This window comes from Gymnodraco acuticeps, unplaced genomic scaffold, assembly GCF_902827175.1.
Source record: "Gymnodraco acuticeps unplaced genomic scaffold, fGymAcu1.1, whole genome shotgun sequence".
Classification (NCBI taxonomy): Eukaryota; Metazoa; Chordata; class Actinopteri; order Perciformes; family Bathydraconidae; genus Gymnodraco; species Gymnodraco acuticeps.
In genome coordinates, this window is record NW_022992284.1 from 1902868 (window position 1) to 1922392 (window position 19525).

The window sequence follows — 19525 nt, forward strand, 5'->3', positions numbered from 1 at the left end:
GTTTCCAGGCGTTTCCTCCACATACCATAATTTCACTTGAATAAAGTCCTATTTGAAGTAGAGCTTTATACATTCAATCTATTGTTAGCGGCGCTACTTTGGAAAGTGTTCTATACCCGCATATCTGGTGCGTATTTACGCAACAAATGTTAAAACTGTACTTACCATTTATCATGTTGTATTGCAGAATCCTCAAACAAGCAAAGGCATATCGTTCAGTAGCATGGAGAAACAATGACTTAATCCTGATCCGGCCGAGCTCATTGTCTTTTAACAGTATTGTTTGATACTTCCTCAGGTGGATAGGTTAACGCGATAGCAGGTAGACTTCCGATGTGGTGCTCCGATGTTTCCAACATCATCAAAGCCCGTGTTGCTCTAATTTTTCCCCGTCATGGATTGCTGACGCTGGGTTTAGGATTTCACCTAACTCCAGTCCCATCAAGTCGAAGACAACCTCTGTAACCAATCACTTGCCTTTATCCTTTCGATTTCGTTGGAAAGACATTATGCCGTGCGTGTTTATATCCAAAATGCCATTTAGCATGACATTTTTACATTGTGTGGCAGAAGAGGGGAATAATCCATGAGATATAGTGAGAACAGAAAACCAGGGTAATAAAACGATTCTTATTGGTTATGATGTCGAGACATTTACATAATGCAGTGATAGACTGATTTCAGCCAAACCAAAAGGTACAAAGTTAAAATAAACCCCATTGAGACAGAAACGCTGACCATTCATGGGAACTACATGAGAGTATTATGGTTCGAAAAATGTGTGTGAGAAAACACATTTCACTGAGGAACTCAATGTTTCTTTGAGGAATGTGCACAATTAGCTTTGGCATTCAAATCACAACCATGCATAATAGGACTTGTTCGGGTGAATAAGCAAATTGTGCAATAAACAGTGTCGTTTATGTGATGCCTGCTAAGAATTTAAAGACATTTTAAGCACGCCATGTAGAAAAAGATCAATACTACAACATGTAAGATATCATGTAATAGTCCCTGAAGAGGAGTTTATATACAAATACTAAACAGAGTCAAATCTGGACATGGAAATAACTTCCTCAAAACAAGATGTTATGATATTTTCTTTTAGCAAACACAAGTGTTGACAACAACAACTATCCCCCCCGATACATAAAGAGTTCATTCACAACATACTGTAAGGTGGATTCAATCAACATGTGTTTTGTATATTTCACCCTGGCAGTGCCTATGTAAGCTCTGTGGTTTTCCAGGTTTTTGTTATAATTACCACAACTGAAATTAGAATGACAACACTAATCAGCAGTGCAACAGCCTAATGTCAACGTGAAAACAAATCAACATATTCATCCTCAACTGATCGCCTCCAGTTTTAACTATAGAGCTACACATTAATGAATTAAGCCACCACCTCAGTAGAGTGAGTATGTTTTCCTTAGTTATTAAAAGACAACTGTTGCCCAGGTGATCCACCAGGTGCAGCTTTATGGCAGTGTTGCAAGGAAAGGTGAACTGCTGTAACTGTATCTGGGCTTGTCTTTGCCAAAAGGCCTATGGGAGACTGAAACAAAGTGGAAGAAGGCTCTATGGTCTAATGAGACCAAATTTAAACTCTTTGACCGCCATCCTGAACTTTGGAGAAATTGTACTTCCCAGCAGGCAAATACCGCAAATACAAAGCTTACGTTATACAGGAATAGCTTAAAAACAGAATGTTTCCTGGATGGCAGTCAAGTCCTGACCTAAGTCTGTCTGAGGACTAGAAAACTGCAGTCTACTGAGAATCCTGCGCTACCTGAAAAAACAGAGCTATAAAAAAAAAGTTGATTACTGTTGCTAATATCTATTCACTTGAAAAGGGATAAAATTGTTACTTTGTTTTCACTTAGAAATCAATGATCATTTTCTTTATAAGTCTACAAACTGTAATTCTGTTCCTGAAAAGGGTTTGTGGTATGTGTGAATCCTTTGTATCTGCTACAGATTGGTAAATCCTGGTAGAGAACACTAGTCCAAAACAATAGTTGACTCTTTACGGGCATTTTCAGTCCAAAAGTCCTCTTTCTCAGAATGTGTTTTTGATCTTGCCGGCTACCCCCGCTAAGATCTCTCCTGTCTTCTTCTGCCAGTTCAGGACGTGTTTGGACTCGGCACACCACAGCTCTCCATGACGGGGCTCCGCATTCTCACAGCGCTTTCGCACCTCTTCCTGCTGTTCCTGGTGACCGCACAACAAGTAATGTTAGATACCATTAACACATGCATGCCCTCAGGAACCATTTTTAGACATGATACAATGAGACCATTATCTGTCCAGTGCGGTCTTGGTTCTTATTCATTGATAAACTAATCTACATTAACTGAACTGCAGGATGTGTTTATCATTCTCCATCAAGTGAACCATGTGAGCTTGACACCAACAAAGTGGCTTTACTAAGATAATGTAAGACAATAATAAGATCCTTACCTCTGTGCCATGCTGCAGCTCAAACTTGTAGAAGAGAGCCCAAGCATCTCCCAGGTCAGGCTCGATCTTCACTGTCCTCAGGAACCACTCTCTGGCTTTGGTGATCTTACGCTCACTCCAAAACAACCTAAAATGGTTGCAAAGGAATGCATTCAATTTAATACAAATTCAAGTATCATGCCTACAAATGTGCAGACTGGAATGTTAAAAAAAAACTGCAGGGAAAGGGAAAGTATTATATATTTAAAAATAAAAGCAGAGATATTACTGAAAAAGAGAGGAAACAGTGACATACTTGGCAACAGCTAGCAAGACGTGGGGATCATGTTCACACTTCTTTAAAGCATCCACACTCTTGGTCTTCCTCTGGGGCCTGGCCTCCAAAAACACTGCCTCAGCCCACAGGATGCCTGCAGAGGGAAATGGGGATGGGTGCAAACAGAATATCTGAGATGATGCAAACAGATGTACAACTAGTAGTTGCTGTTTCTGAAAGAGTCCAGTTAAATAATGGCTAGGGTGTATGTCGATCAGAGTTTCTGCTCTGCCGGTCAACATGTCCGTTAAAGTTTACATTTTCCGGACAAAATGAGAAAAAGTGCCGGACAAAGGTCTTCTTTGTTATTTATTGAGCTTTAAAACAAATTGATATCGGATATTAAACAAACTAATTATAGTAGATTAACTACATTATTCAAAAGAGTAACTTTGGATAATAACAAGGGAATAATAAACGGAGCCTCTCTTTTCCTCCCTCTCTCTCCTGACAGCCCGTCCAACCCAGTCTCACAAAAAACGTGTAATAGCTACGTTGGTCGACAGGGCAAAACGTAGTATATTCACAAATAACCCACTCAAGACGTGACACTATGGGGAAATTATTTTGACCGGAGAAATTCAGTTTTACCGGTCTTCAGCATATTTTACCGGTCAAAGTCCGGTAATTACCGGCTAACGGAAACTCTGATGTAGATATTGTGGGGGAAACTTCTGTCGCAATGGAGAGTCAGGACTCAAAGAGACACGGTGAGAGCTGGAGCTTTGATGGCGAACACTGACGGTTTATTTGGAGCTTCGGCCGGAGAATTCACAAGACATGTCACGGGCCACGATCTGACACACGGTTGAGATGCCACAATCAATTCTGAAGAACCCTCCTGTAGCTCGAGGTTTTAACTAGTTCAGAGTGTAATAATCAACATTCTTCAATAGATAGACTAAACAGCTGAGGGACACTGAATCACATGTGTTGTCGCTTATGGCTCGGGGTCATCTACACCCCGAGAAGGATGTGTTCCACAACAATAACTATCTCTGACCGACAGTTGCCCGGTCACAAACTGGTAACAACAACAAAATGCTAGGGCAGCCCCTCCTTAAGGGAGATAGCATGCTGCCCGAGGCTGGGCATCTGCGTCAGAGGGCAAAAAGGTAAACATCTATGGAAATGATTCCCTGACAGATATAGCATTTCCCCATCAGGTGGATGTTACAGGTATAATAAGATAAAGTGTTTTGAGGTCATATAAAAAGGTAAACATTAGCTCGGCTAGAAAAAACTTGATTGGAAAACCATGCCACTCGAATGAAAAACAAGGTTAATATTGAAAAAAGGATCATACTTTGATGACTTTTTAGAATATGCGTAGCTCTAATAGGACATCACAAAGTAAAGAAAGTTGACTTTAACAGCAGGAATATCTTCTCACCTGAATTGGGGCACTCCTGCAGGGCTTTGGCCATCAGTGTGTTGGCGATGTTCTTAAGCCCGGCCCTGAACTCCAGCCTGACCGACTCCAACCTGTGTTAAACATTCACATCCTTTTAGTCACAGCTTAACATGTGCTTTGCATTTCTCTTATACTTTAGTTGTTTGACATTGACATCAGACAGAGTCCTGCTTTTGCCTTTTAAATGGATGACCACATTGCTCTGTTGTGTATCTTCTCACCACAGCTCGGGGCTCTGGGAGTTCTTGAGTCGGGCCTTCTCCAGGATGGCCCTGGCTCTGGTCAGCTGTCCGACTCGCTCTTCCAGGCGAGACAGCAGCCACCACAGGCCGCTCGAGTGGGGACACTTTTTCAACTACAGAGACAGAAAAACGGTTATAGGGGAAATCACACATTTTCATAAAAACACAGGATCAAAGATTTCATATCTCTATCGTTTAGTTATTATTATTATAATTAAACAAACTCTTCCAGACACTGCCCCCTCCTCACCCCTTGGTTGTAGGCCTCTCTGGCCTTATCCATGTTTTCACCCTGCTCTTCTATCTGCCCTCTCATCATCCACAGTTTGGGGAAGTCCTCGTAGTGTTTCAGGGCCTCGGTGCACAGCTCCTGAGCAGCGTCTATGTTTCCCAACACCCACTCCAACTTCACCGACTTCATAAACACCTGGAGAGAAATCAAACATACAAACACATGATTTCTTTAGACAATATGTCCACAAAAGTAATTCCTCTTTTAAATGTCCCATGGAATTGTCATGTACATGCCATACATTACCACTGTTAAAAAAATAGCCCCCATAATGCAACACAAATACTTTACCAACTTTGAACTGTATCTAATACGGTCATCCTATGGCATAGCTGGAATGCTGCATCATTAACACAAAGAAGGTGTCTTTCCTGACAGAACAATCTATACCCAAGATTAAAGTGGGCTCGCTTAGTAGTACCAGTCAGCAAATACAAAAATAGATAAATAAAAGAAGAGATTGACAACTATAGTGCACTACTGACAGCATCCGTCAACATGTGGTGCTAATTGTTTTGAGGTGTAGTAACCTGGCAAGCCTGAGCCTGAGAAAGACAGCTTATGTGTTGAATATATCTCAAACAATGCACTATTAATGTTCTGTTAATAATTGATCATAGAGTAAAATGAAATAACCATGTAAATACTAGGGATGTAACGATATACCGAATATCGCGGTAAATAAACGTCCCAATACCGTCGTGAGACTGACAAAATGTACCGCGATTTTTTTTTTACATTAATTATTTATTTTTTAAACCTTTATTTAACCAGGTGGTCCCATTGAGATCATCGATCTCTTTTTCAAGAGAGACCTGTCCAACATGGCAGCAAGTAGGTTACAACATGAACATAAAACAACAGAACACAAAAGGACATCGTATTTATAGTGCTACATTTACACACCTAGAGACATTGACAAGTACCAACAGTATATTTATATCTCTGTCAATAAGCCTTTTGAAGTGGTGGAGAGACAATGCACAGTTTGACCCACTGCTGTCACCCATGGCCAAAGCATATCTCTCCGTCCCACTGAGGTGGCGTTAGACTCTTTCGCTGTCCGTCATATTGACAGACAGGATCGTAAAATATCTCTTATTACCCGTCGGGTCTGAACAGTTCACGAGAGAGCACGCTCGTGAACTGTCAACGGGGGGGGGGGCGGTGTTATGCCGTGTGTGCATGCACCTCGCGGGAGCGCGCACAGCGTAAAGCAAAACCTCCTAGACATGTATTGATCTGTACGACAAAGTACGGTTTGGAAACTATATTCCTTTTGGAGGGCATGCATACCACGGCATAACACCAGAGCCTCGCTGCGGGGAAACGTTGGCGCTGTTCCCAGTTTGTTCTAATCTGTCAAAATGACAGACTGCTTTCAGATTTTTTCGTCATTGATAAATAACATATTCGGTTAACGCGACCACTGCTGTCCCGGCAACATCAGTACCAAGCGAGAGAGTTTTTTCCAGAGCAGGGGATATTGTAAATGCCCAAACATCCCAGCTTATAAATACCTGGAAATGTGGACATTCTCATATTCCTAAAAACCTGTCTGATGATGCTGAGTGAGTGACTAGTGAGTTTGAGTTGAGTTACTTGAAAAACTAAAGTGAAACTTGATTTATTTTATTGCAGGGTCTGATTATTAAATGTCCTTGTTTATTTGTGAGATGCAGTGGCACAAAGAAAATGCCTACTTTGTTTGGTAGTACTATAGGTACAAAAATGGTTTTCTTGTTCCAGTCACTTTGTTTTTGACACTTTAAAATCCGACTAAAATGCTGTCCAAATCAGATTTATTATGTAATAAAGAACATTAAAAAAAAAAATGTATTATTCAATATCGCGATAAATACCGTACCGTGGACTTGTTATCGCGATATTATCGTACCGTGAGTTTTTGGTATCGTTACATCCCTAGTAAATACACATGAAATCTTTCCCCCTGTACAAACAGTCAAAAATGGCAATAAGGAAGGTCATTTCATTATTTGGATGACAACTCTTTTCAGTCTGTTTAATCCAACATAACCCAAACGAAAGGTTATGAAAACAGTGATATATAACGTAATGTGGAGACAATTCTAAAACTTTAGCCATCAAGTCTGTGACTACTTGCAGATTTCTGCCCTTTTTTTTGTACCGGATCCTCATGAGAGTTTAAAAAAGGAAAATCTCTCTTTTCCACTTTCTGACTGACACACTTACCCTTGCTGTCGGGGCACTGCTGCGGGCCTTAGCCAGAAGTCGACGGGCTCTTTCATACTCGTTATTCTCAGACTCCAGCTTGACAGCAGCCAGCCAGATCTCTTCACTGTTTGGGTTCGCCTGGAGAGGAAGAGAAAAAGGAGAAACGACAGAGCACGAGTGTAAGAGGGGGAGTAACAGGAAAGGGAAAACAGAGAAAGTACCACGTGAACAAGTCATAGTTTGCAGCATAGTCACCTGGAAAGCCAGAGCGAGAATACTTCTGGCAGCAGGAACATCCTCAGCCAGCCACTTGGACTTGGCTCCCATCAGCCACAGCACCTCTGCTTTGGGACAGTGAGCCACGGCTCTTTGGAGCAGGGCCTCCAGGGACTCCCTGAGAGATGCAGAGATTTGGAACAGCAATGGGGGGAGGAGCACAGTGAAAGTTAAAAGTTAAAGACGGACCCTTCATTAAACAAACAAACCATAAAAGCATGAAAGTTAGATCTTTAGAAACCAAAGCTTGTCACCTGGTGCCGTTATTTTTCTCAAAGTAGGCAGCTCTAAGCCACACACTTTTTTTACTGGGGAACATCTGCAGAGCGTGGGCATAGATGGCTCTGGCACACTCCAGTGCTCCATGGGAAACACACTGAAACATAACAGAAGAGCATCTCAGTTAAGTTGAACCCCGACAGAGAAATGAGTATGTGAATTACCCCTCATTTATCAGTGTATAAGTTTTGCTTGAGTAGTTCAGTTCTCACGCTATCGGCATCTTCCATCCAGGTGTGTTTGCGATCTTCCTCCTCAATGCCAATCCCTATGACGTCTCTTATCACGGCCTGGCAGGTAGCCACGCTGCCTGCTTTGTCACACTCCTCTGCATCCTGCAGAAAGAGGAGGAGAGAAATCAAGATTGTGGGTGGTATGTGGAAGGGAATTCAAGAGTTAAGGGATACACACCTGAAATATTAGAGAATATTGGTCAGTAACCAAAAACCCCTAAATATACCTACAGTACAGCCATGTTGATGACCTACAGTTTATAGATAATGAGTATTTATGAGAGGTATTCTCTGCACATTCTCTGCTCACAGCTCTTCATATCTGTTCAGAAACTAGACAAAAGTTAAACAAGTACAAACCACAGACTGCCTGTGTAATGGCGAATACAGTCGCTGGTTTATTTATGTCTGTATAGGCCGTTGTTGTGAGTGTGGACGGTCAGAGCATATACAACGTTAGCATAGCCGGTCTCCATTCAGAAAACACGCATTTTAAAAAGGTTTTTCGCCTGCCGTCTGTCTGCAGACTTGTCAAAGCATTAATTCATGGTTTTTACTAACCGGTATCAGTATGTTGTTACTTCGGCATCACTTTGAAACGTGTATTACAATTAAATCACGGTCAAATATGTTCATCTTGTTGTAGTTATAGCTCCCTTGCCAGCGATTCTCTCTCTAGTTTAGCATACTCAGCCCGGAAAGAACCTGGATTTTGGAGAGCCAGAAAAACTGTGAAACAGTACCCGTTAGCCGGAACTACCCCTAGTGGAAACGCAACAAAAAACGGGCCGGGTTTGGCACGGCACGCTTAAACCGTGCTACGCGCTGCAGTGGAAATGTGCCATTATAAGCAGAACAAAGGACTAGTTAGGGTTCCATACACAAAGGGATCCTTTTAAGAAGTGCCAAATCCAGCCATTTTCAAAGATCATCTGTTCTTGCAGCTGCGATGAGTGTACTGGCATTTGGCCCTGATGAACCTGCCTCAATAACCGCGTAATTTGCCGGGGGTATGAAAATCTAGGTAGTGAAGGACAATAAACAAATAAAAAAGCATTGTGGAAAGTAATTGCACAAATGCCTATGATTGCAAAACAGCTGTGAACTGTACTTAACTAAATGTCAGTCTGGCTTGTATTCTGTTGCACCCAGGTGAAATAGCTGAAGTATTCTGGCATGCTATCAAAGCTGGAACAATTTACTTCTAAAACATAAAGGTTCAAAGGCACAATCATAATTTGTTCCCCTTTTATGAAAAATATCAATGTGGTTTCATCTGAAACTCACGATTGAAATTAAGGGATATACCCCAGCAAACATTACTGATGAATTAGTTACACAATAACTACAGAATAATTTGTCCTTGATCAGCATTAGCCTTGTTTTTGAAAGACCTTGATATTGACAATGTTGCCTTTCTTAGGTGCTTATGAAATTGTACTATTTATTTAGTGGAGGGACTTTCCCTCTAACATTACCAGCTGCAGAAAAAACAATCTCTGTCTCTCTTTATGATGTCAACGTAACCATAAAGTGTCAGGAACCCACCTGTATCCACTGCTCTCTGTTGATCTCCACACCGTTGGCACGTAGAGAAGTGATGGCCCTGTCGATGATCTTTTCTACCATCTGAACGTTGTCATTGGCCTCCTCCAGCTTGGCAGCAGTGATCCAGATGTGGCGATCGGTGGGGATGTTCTCTCGAGCTTTGTTCAGGACACGACGTGCGTTCTCGTACGTCTCTAAACGGGCCAGGGCCAGCCAGAGCTAAACGGGACAGACATGAATAATTAAATGTGGAAGTAGGTGCAATGGCTCAAGTGCTGCATTGCAATTGATGGCATTCTGTTAGTCATATGCAGTGGTTCATGTTGGACACATATTTAACCAAGGGTACCTCCACACTAGTAGGGCAACACTCCACAGCTCTGCTGAGCATGATCCTGGCATCCTCTGGTTCCTCCAGCTCCACAGCGGTCTTCCACAGTCGAACTGACTTGGACACATTCTCAAGAGCTACATACAAAATAAAAAACACAATTGTTAAGTAATTTACGTTATTCTGAGTGTTTGAGAGTATGATTGATCACACTTATCAGTGCATGACATTAAGGATTTTGGGAGATGGCCCTGTGGGCCATCTAAGCTAATTTACAGATGGCCCTGAGCCCAATAGAGATTGCCCTGAAAAATGCTCGCGGACGAAATGACGCACGAAGGGTTTGGGGGGCCTCCCCCTAGAACATTTAGATGTTTGCAGGTCTTAGATGCTGTCTGGTGCATTCTCTAGACTGAATTATAAGATGAACCACCACAATATTATATTGTTCAATTTTATTCTTCATTTCACTTGTTTGTTTGTTCTTGTTTGTGTTTGCTCGCTTGCATGACCTTATAAGAAATACTTAAGTTGTTGATCAAGACACTTTCCATCTGATGAAGGCAAATGGCTTCCCAGATGTAAAAAAGTAGAAAATATTACATTCAGTTATAACTGCCAAAACAAACATTATTTACACTATTAAAAATGTTTGTAATGTTATCTACTGTAAGTTGGTCGAACGAATGCCTCCTCATCCGGAAGCTGACCGAGCAGACCCAAGCAGCAGTCGAGAGGAGCCGATCGCATTCGCGAAGCACACAAAATGGGACGTCAGAGTTCCCGTTAGCCGGCAAATCTAAATCTCTTCGGTCAAAATTATTTCCCTTTAGCGCAATACCGCTTCAGTTGCGCCACTTATGTGACAGACAAGAATAGTCAACTCTAATGTCTAACACTTAATGTGGAGAAAGAGATGTCCTGTATGGGCTGATTGTGCGTTGATCTGTTGGTAATGCCTCAGGGTTCCGGTGGGCATGTAAACAAATGCATAATGCTGCGCTATACTTTGTGGCCTCACCCGGTTGCATAGCGACACTTATTGTTTAGGTGTCTTTTAATAAGCAGGTAGTCATATCATTAGCTAGAACCAGCTGGATCTGATCGATATGGACATAAACGCGAGTGAAGTCTAATCTGACGGGAGAGAGAGAGATCAGCTGCTGCTGACGAGTCGACACGCAGCTCTGCATGATCACATGCAGCGGTGAGCAGAACACAACACACACTTCAGGTTAGAATATCACACGTAGCTATTTTAATGACCTCTCAAACTACCGTAACTAGTTATAGATATGTTTAGTTTTACTGTCGGGTCACTCATTACTGGATCCGCGAGCTGCATGATACTGGCATAATAGATTGCCCGGTCGGGCAACCAGCAGAAGAGGCTCCATTGCCCGAGCTAAATACTAGATGGCCCCGGGCCATCGGGCAGTCCTTAATGTCGAGCCCTGCTTATGTAAGCACATCATCAGACAGTGCCAAAAAGGAAATGGAGACACTTAAGATTTCAGTGAACATACTGAAGCAATACAAACAAACACCAAACATTATTTTTGGCAGTAGTGGTAAAGTTCAATAGTGTCTGAGTGGAAGGCAGACTGTTATAGAGCAGAGGCAACTGGACATGTAGAGGCAGCTCTTCCAAAGAGGAAGCTCCAAATCCATCTCTGTCAGTGGGGTATGCTGCTGGGAAATATCAATGTGGGTGTGTGTGTGTGTGTTCATGCATTCATGTTAGGGCATTAACACCATGGTTCAACTGGGGTGTCTGGTCTTGATGAGAAGCCAGAACTGCAGCTGCCATATGAAACCTTTTATGCAAATCAGGGGAATTGTTATGTATTCAAGCCCTGTGGAGGAGGCACATCAACGTCTCCTCATAGAAACATAACAGCAACATGCCGTGCCAAGATATCAACTTCCAAACAATGTGAGCATGTGCTATTTCAAACCCTGTTCTATATATTGTTTTCGTTGATGTTATCATGGAGACTTACCCTTCCTGAGGACGCGTTTCTTCGCCCTCATGTCTGTCTCCAGCTCTGCAGCTCTGATGTAGATGCGGACGGACTGCGGCAGGTGGCGGACAGCCTGGGCCACCACGGCTTTAGCTGTGTCGCCGGGTTGGAGTCTGGCGGCCTCGAGCCACACATCTTCACTCTAATGGGCAAAGAGAACCACTTACATCAATAAGGTCTAAAAAAACAACTGCATCACATATGGACAGTACCGCTTTGATTTTATAGGTTTCATTCTTCTAAACATGACTGTATAACAACAACAGATACCTAACACATCACTACATTTTACCCAATCTATGGTCTAGTAGAGCTTCTGACACGTTGGGTGTTTGCCTATGGGCTCAGGCCTTTAATAGTTTTGATATACTTGTGTCCACCATCGTTTACCTTAGGACACATCTCTGTGCCTTTCATGATCAGGTTCCTGGCCACCTGCAGTTTGCCCGTCACCTCCTCCAGCCTGGCAGAGGCGATCCAGGCAGGCGGGTGATGAGGATTGGTCTCCCTCACTGATTTCAATAGCAGACGAGCCTTTTTGATGTCACTGGACAGGAGAACCAAACATAGAACCATCAGGCAAACCCACAACTTATTAACACAAATACAGGAACTCTATTGTATTGCCGGTGTGTCTCTACCTGATGTCTCCCCCATGTGTGGGGATCATGGAGTTAAGATCAGTCAGGTAACCCTTAGGATCCACCACTGTCTGGCCACTCACTGAGTCAGATACCTAATGATTGATCAAATGCAGTGATAGGTAAGAGAAACAGCAAATATTGTGTATTGACAGAATCTAAAAGTACAATTGATAGAATACAGGTAAAGGAAGATCATAAGTTACCTGGCTGAGCCTCATATCCATAAGTGTGTTCCTGGCCTGACCGATTTTCCTCATGTCCAGCTCTCCTGTCCCGGGTGTCATGCTTCCCGGGTAGGGCGTGTTCAGACCTGCCAGCTAGTGGAGAATGGGAACAATGTCAATTAAGAAAAAAATGATTCCCTCTGTGAGAAATGTGTAATGGAATGGCAAAAAGGTTTATGAAACATAGGCCTCTATCTTATGACATTTTCTCTAAATTTCTGTAAATAATTCCTGTGAAAAAATTATTCTGGTGAATAATAAATGTTTTGGAGAATGCCGTATGTACATGGCATTATTTTATACATTTTTGAAATACAAAGTGTGTAAAGCATGTGTCTTCACAGTTAAATGTGCTTTTTCTTTCTCTACACTATTAAAACATATATATTTCAAAAATAATTCTTAATCACTGAGTCTACTGAGATTTCATAACAGCATAAAAACTTCTGTTTTTTTTTTTTAGATAAATCCTGACTCCTGCTGGTGCAGGCTGAAACTACATTATGTGTTTTAGTAATATGTTATATGCAGATGCCTGCAGGATGTGGATGAGTGTTTGTATACTGACCCCTTGCAGAGGGTCAACTGTGGTATGCTTGTCTCCAGTCTGCAGATGTTTGGAGAAAAAGCTGTCGGGGACAGGGGTGAGTTTCTCATTGCGGGGATTTCTCTGGCGCTTATTCCTGGCATCTCCCACCTCAGGGATGCTCAGCCACTCCTCCTCTGACATCCCTGACAACTTTCTCTGTGAAGAAGTGGAAAATAGCAAATGATGAGAGATGAAATAGAGTAGCTAATTCATGTGGAATGTCAGTAACAGGGCTGCAACACCAAGTAGACTTATTCATAGTTGGGTCAACAGAAAAGCACTGGCCATTATTTTGATAATTGATTTATCCTTAAACTGCTTTTCTGTGTCAAATTGTCAAAGACAATGTTTCCTTTTAACAAAGTGATGGCAGCATACTGCTGTTGTCTCCAGTTCAATTGCTGTTCATAGTTTGGTAAACATGTGATTATCTAACGAAAAGGAAAACATTTCCTCAAAACCATTAGAGACAGGTGTAAGAAGAGGGCAGTATAGGATAATGTTATGTAATCATATACCTTAAGATCTGAAAACTGCTGCTGGATTTTGGGTCGTTCCATACGGTATTTCTCGATTTCGTCCTTTTCCCTCAGCTCCCTGAAAATAAAAAAGGACAGCATTCAAGATGTCATTCACATGATGCAACAAGTGCACAGGATTTCAAACGTACTATATATCCCCTAAAACTCAGGTGAAAAATTGAAAGATGTTTTAGTAACCTTCTTTCTTTGCGTCTCTCATCCATCCTCTTGTCCAGTGCCGCATATATAGCATCTGCTTCTTCATCATCCTTCTCATAGGGCCCACTGGAGAACAAGCTACCAGCATATCCATTAAACTAAAAGAAAAAAAAACATTATTGTGGTATAAGAATGACCAAAACAATCATATAAAAGGCAGTTAATGTCTGGTCAACTTTAAATATTGAGTGATTGGATTAATTATTAACATATAATCATCAAATAACAGTCAGACAGTCATAAGTCCAAAGCACCTCATCGTAGTTTGTGTCGTTCAGATCTTCTTCATCCTCCTCTTTCTTTTTCATTTGGTCCCCAACCGTCCTCTTCCCTGGAGCTGCATGTCGGTCATCCACTGGATCGTTTGCATCACGAGCAGGACCGATATCAGATCGGGTGGTGAAACCAGTTGCACTTAAGAGGAGCAATTAAAACAAACTTTATTTAGACAAATTAACATGGGCACACTTGTGATAATCATGCACAGGATTAACCGTAAAACATAACCAGCTGGTGAGGGTTGCTTCACAAGTTTATTTGTGCTGTCTTAGTGAAGCATTCTAGCTTTTGATGATTGACTCATGCTGTCTTGTCACTTAAGCCAGAAAGATACTAATCGTTTTGGGACAAGCATTGGTTTTTCACTTTCAAATGATTTCGCAGAAAGTTGTCGGCAGGCTGTGCGGGGTCAACAATAAATATAAACGTTTAATACCTAAAGTTCCTGGTACATTTTACTTTTAAAAAGGTTTAAAAGGCATTACAGTAAGAAGGACATTAAAACAATGCATCTAATGCGAGCTAATATCTTCATTCATTTAACTAACGTTAGCTACTATTATGTGCGTATACATATCTAATGCATATTGTTGCAATGTTTTTACACCCAAACTCAGTTGACAATCATATGAATACGCAAGACAGTTTGCTTAGCTTTCATTTAACATACATCAACTAACCAACTAGCTACAGAGCTATCAGTTGTTAGCAAGCTAGCTAAGCGTGTTAGCTTCGTTAGCTTACCCTCTGCCCAGACCAGGCACGTAGCCCAGCGGAGCGGGCATCCCCAGAAACGGCTTCTTCTTCTTCCCCATGAGCGGAGAGGCGAGGGGCATCACCGGGAGCCCGCCGCCGGCCCCCGCCACCCCGGCGCCTCCCGCAGAGGATTTGGAGACAATTTTAGGTCCTTGTTTTGCGGAGCTAGCCATCGTTTTTCCAACGACGAGCAGGATAACCGCCGGATAAACAACAGTCGCACTTCCGTCAGCAGCAGCCAAAGTTTCCTTAGAGTGTTTGTAACAGCGCCCCCACAGGCAGGAGCGTTTCTGTTAAATATCTCATGATATTCATTTAGTTCTAAATTGTTGACGTGGATTCACAGTCTATGCGTGGAATAACGTGCTCATTCCCCATGCCTCGCCGTGTAACTGTGTGATTAAACGTGTTTCATTATGTTATTCATTATGTTTTAAACGAATATAATGTGTACGTTGAAGCCACAGGAGGGCGCCACATTCTGAAGAATAATACAAATAATAGATAATAATATCTGTATCGTCCAACAGGGTGGCAATTTATTACTAGACACCTAAAAACCAGAAAGACAGATAGTAAAAACAAACATATACAATGTCATATTACACATTATAATAAATTAAACCAGTTAGTGCCTACATCTACTCAGTCACTATGTTGAGTTTTGTTGAGGAATACTGAGGGCACTTGGGATGAGGTTTTCCTAAATACATTTTTAGCTGCCAGAGACTCTAGGCCTCCCAGAGTTTAAGAGTTCAAACTGGCTGGAGAGGGAGGTAGCTGTCAGCTATTGAACTATTACAACTAATGACATCTGAATTAGGCCTGCTGGAGGCTTTCATAGATTAGTATTCAAAATGTGACTAAGTGTGTTTAAGGTAAGTTATTTCCTCATGTGTATGAAGCATAATGTCTGAACTAACTGCATGATATCACAGAAAGTTCAACTAATGTTTATTGGGGGAGGGGGGGGGGGGGGGCATGTTTTGACTTTCTATTCATGTGATATTGATTATATTTCTCTTTTATTTTAATATTCTTGCAATTCCTCTTCTTAAGCCACTAATAGAGACTTTAAAAGGAATAGGCTTTTGTATAGGCCTGGTAATTATTTTAAATTTATTAATCACCATAATATGGTCTCTGTGCATTTTATGAGACTATTTAATTTACTCCCCGTACTTGATAGAGTGTCATAACCCCAATCATGGCATATGACACAGCTGACATTTGTTTGAATAAACAATCAGGCCTTGAAGGTTGCCGAATTTAAATGTACCTTCAAATTCTTCCTAAAAGCAGAGCTTTGACAGGGCTCCTGCATTTAAAAACACATCTAATCCACTGTAAAACCATTCTTAATTCAACCTTAACTGAAGCATGCTCTGGTACTCAGAAATAGTAGTTAATAAAACATTGAAGTCCGGCCATATGTTAAAGAGGATATTTAATACAGAGTGGTTTCAGCTGATTTTAAAGTAATTCTGACATGTTAATGTGTTAGAGCGATAACTTGCCTTGCTTTATGAGTGAAAAATATCCATGTTAGTCTATATTCAAACATGAAACAAGAGACTGCAATGTAGGTAATTACATCCTAACATGACATTTCTAGGTTTCACCCCTTGAGATGGAGTGAGGCCATACATCAATTAGTTTAAATCACGTTTAACTTCACCCATCCACTGTCTGATCCCCGGGCCAGGCTCTAACATTTCTCTTCATTTACATTGCCTGGAGGGCAGACATTATTTCACTCCTGGGAGAAGGACGTTGATGATGAAAATGGACTGTCAGACACATTAGAAGACATATAGCTCACACAGCCGAGGACCAATTTCAACATGGAGCCCAACTCAAGCCTTGATTTCATCACTAACACACAGCCTCTTTTACTTTGCTGTGATTATTTCATGATCTATTTAATCACATCTAGAGATAATGTGCTGCTTGTATTCACATCAGATGGTGTATACAATAAGGGAAAGATTGTGAACAAAACCACAGATTACATGTCTGTGTGCTGGGCATGACCCATGGATGTGTGATCCAGGTCAGTCTCATCAGTGATAAATAAATCATTAGTAATACTGGCCAATATTAACAATGAGAACATCTTTCAGAGCCTGGTCCAATTCAGTCCCCTGTTTCATTTGCACAAGAATGGGTTCATTTATCTCTGATGTGGCTCATTTATATAACCACAATTTCACACCCAAATGGCTTGAATAGGAGTACCACATAAACTGACATCTTGTATTTTGTCAACAGAAGTGTGTCTCAATGAGCATTGAGACATTCAGCAGTTATTCATCAACCTCCAACACACACACACACACACACACACACACACACACACACACACACACACACACACACACACACACACACACACACACACCACACACACACACACACACACACACACACACACACACACACACACACACACACACACACACACACACACACACACACACACACACACACATTACATCTACAATTGTGGTGGCAGTGTCCAAAGAAGATAGCTGCTCGTGATTTGATATCTGTATGGGGCCTGTAAAGGCTGACTGACTAACTGTGGTCCTTCCAAAAATCGTACCATAATCATCCCTTTGATGTGCTGCCATAATACATTTGGCAAAGCTTCCTGTCAATGCAGATGTGAGCTGGAAACAGAGGACAGAATAGAGACACTCTGATAACATATTTTTATAGTTCACCTGCATTGTAGTCAACTTGGTGTCATGTCTCACAAGGGCTGTTGTCAGTGTGGATAAGTTGTTTACAGTGTGTGTTACATCTTTTTTGCACTGAAATGAAAGAGTTGTTCAACATATTTGTTCAAAATAAATGCAGGTGATGTTAATAGACAGTGGGTTTAAAGTAGTTTAGTATTTAGAGTGTTTGGCATGTGTTGCATGTTTTTAGCTTGTAATGTTTCTGTATATTAAATGAACTCTCTCCAATCTAGATGTTTAAAAAGTAAATAGGTAATGTTTAGTGTCTGGGCCCCCTATTCTCTTCGTATAGCTTATCCGGGTGTCCCATTATATCTCCATTAGCTCTTATGATTGTACTTGTATATGGCAGCTAATTTTGATATTTTTTTATTATTCTAAAGGAAAATAAAACGTTTTAATAAGAATAATTGTCTTGTTTTGGATGAAACTATTAGTGTGGTTTATCTATGGAAGCAAAGCTAAAAGACACTTTTTCAACTTTAATCTTCACAGAATTGCATTTTTGATTGATTTATATTCATAAAGTAATATCCCTAATTTAGTGAATAATACTTTAATTATAGCCGGGATACTGTGTATATGACAGTGTGTCTATTTCCGTGCAAGCATATAATAATCTGCAAGATTCTGCATGTTTAGCCATTCATGTCTGTGCTAGTTTGCATGGATGCATGGCTCCATTTAATCTGTTTATTCAGTGCATATGACACAGGATGGAGGGGAGGACCACTGGACTATCTGTCCTATCTGTCGCAGCAGATGTCCATAGTGTGATGATAAATAGATGTAGCAGCCTACAGGAAGATACAGAGAATTAAAAGATGGAATAGCAAATAACACCATGTCCCATTTATGGTACACTGATTGAAAGAAAGCTGCAATTTGCAAGAAAAGAGGACAGGAGGAGATGTGTGGAGATGACAGGTTTATTGATATACTTTCATGCATCACTTACAAACACACCTACTCACACAAAGAAACACAGACACATCATTCATACTGCCTGAGCTGCATTGTGAATTAATTTTGGCTCATTATATCAACAATACAATGAGGAGGAAGCACAGAAATTGGAAAATAAGACATGGACATCATCATTTTTCACTATTACACACACATGCTAAACTCAATTACCGTCTTTTAGTTGAATGCAGTCTACGTGCAAAAAGCCATTTTGTACATGAAGAAAGTCCTGAGAGGATTAATGGTTTATTTAGCGCTTATTACGTATTATTGTGAAATAAAGAGAACTGTCCTTGGGAAAGGACAACGGTAAATTGCTATTAGGGCCTTCTTTTAGGGATGGCCAACCAGAGTCGTCGTGGGCAACAGATTCTCAAATGGAATTTCATTGATCCACTAAGCTTAGTGCAACAACAACGCTTTGAATGAGGACAGTCCAGTAATTAGTCTAGAGCAGGATGTAAGACTGTACAGGGGAGAAAAAGATGGTTGATCGTGTGTTTTGAATACTAATACATTGACAAATGTGACGTTGTGGGTCATTCATATTGGGTATGATTAGTCCTGTCCTTAAGCAGTAACCTTGAATCAGAAGGAGAAGACTCACAGAGAGTTAGGGAGACACATACAGCAGCATTTAACTCACAGTGATGAGGAATGCTTGATGTATTTCTTCAGATCCGAAGCACATACTTTACATGCCACTGGATGTCACAGCATCCTCCTACTGCCATGTTACTTTTCCCCTTGTAAGCACTCATTTTCACTCAGTTGGAGAGAACACATAAAGGCAAGTAAATGACCATTTTACTGGTCTTATAAGAGGTTTTCATATATTCCACATTAAATGCCTGACAGCTAACATTATCTGAAGTAGAACTGATTTGTTTCCTCGATGGCTGAGCAGATGAATTAGATCATTGACTGGATCAGTTCTCCTGACCTGTTGTGACACTGGTATTAAGAAG

The 19525-nt window shown here is 41.1% G+C and overlaps 1 protein-coding gene across 1 annotated transcript; it reads right to left on the reverse strand.

Annotated features, from left to right (window-relative positions):
- Positions 1 to 993: 993 nt before the first annotated feature.
- prpf6 (PRP6 pre-mRNA processing factor 6 homolog (S. cerevisiae)) lies at positions 994 to 15117 on the reverse strand. Its single transcript, XM_034207496.1, has 21 exons — positions 14836 to 15117; positions 14067 to 14226; positions 13792 to 13910; positions 13591 to 13669; positions 13052 to 13228; positions 12463 to 12576; positions 12257 to 12351; positions 12006 to 12162; positions 11595 to 11757; positions 9610 to 9728; positions 9261 to 9479; positions 7692 to 7814; positions 7455 to 7576; positions 7180 to 7318; positions 6943 to 7062; positions 4687 to 4863; positions 4416 to 4549; positions 4174 to 4265; positions 2760 to 2874; positions 2465 to 2591; positions 994 to 2215 (listed from the first exon to the last, which is right to left on the reverse strand). Exons 1-21 carry the CDS (start codon positions 15018 to 15020, stop codon positions 2063 to 2065), a joined length of 2889 nt encoding a protein of 962 aa, XP_034063387.1. The 5' UTR covers positions 15021 to 15117; the 3' UTR covers positions 994 to 2062.
- Between the last annotated feature and the right edge of the window lie 4408 nt (positions 15118 to 19525).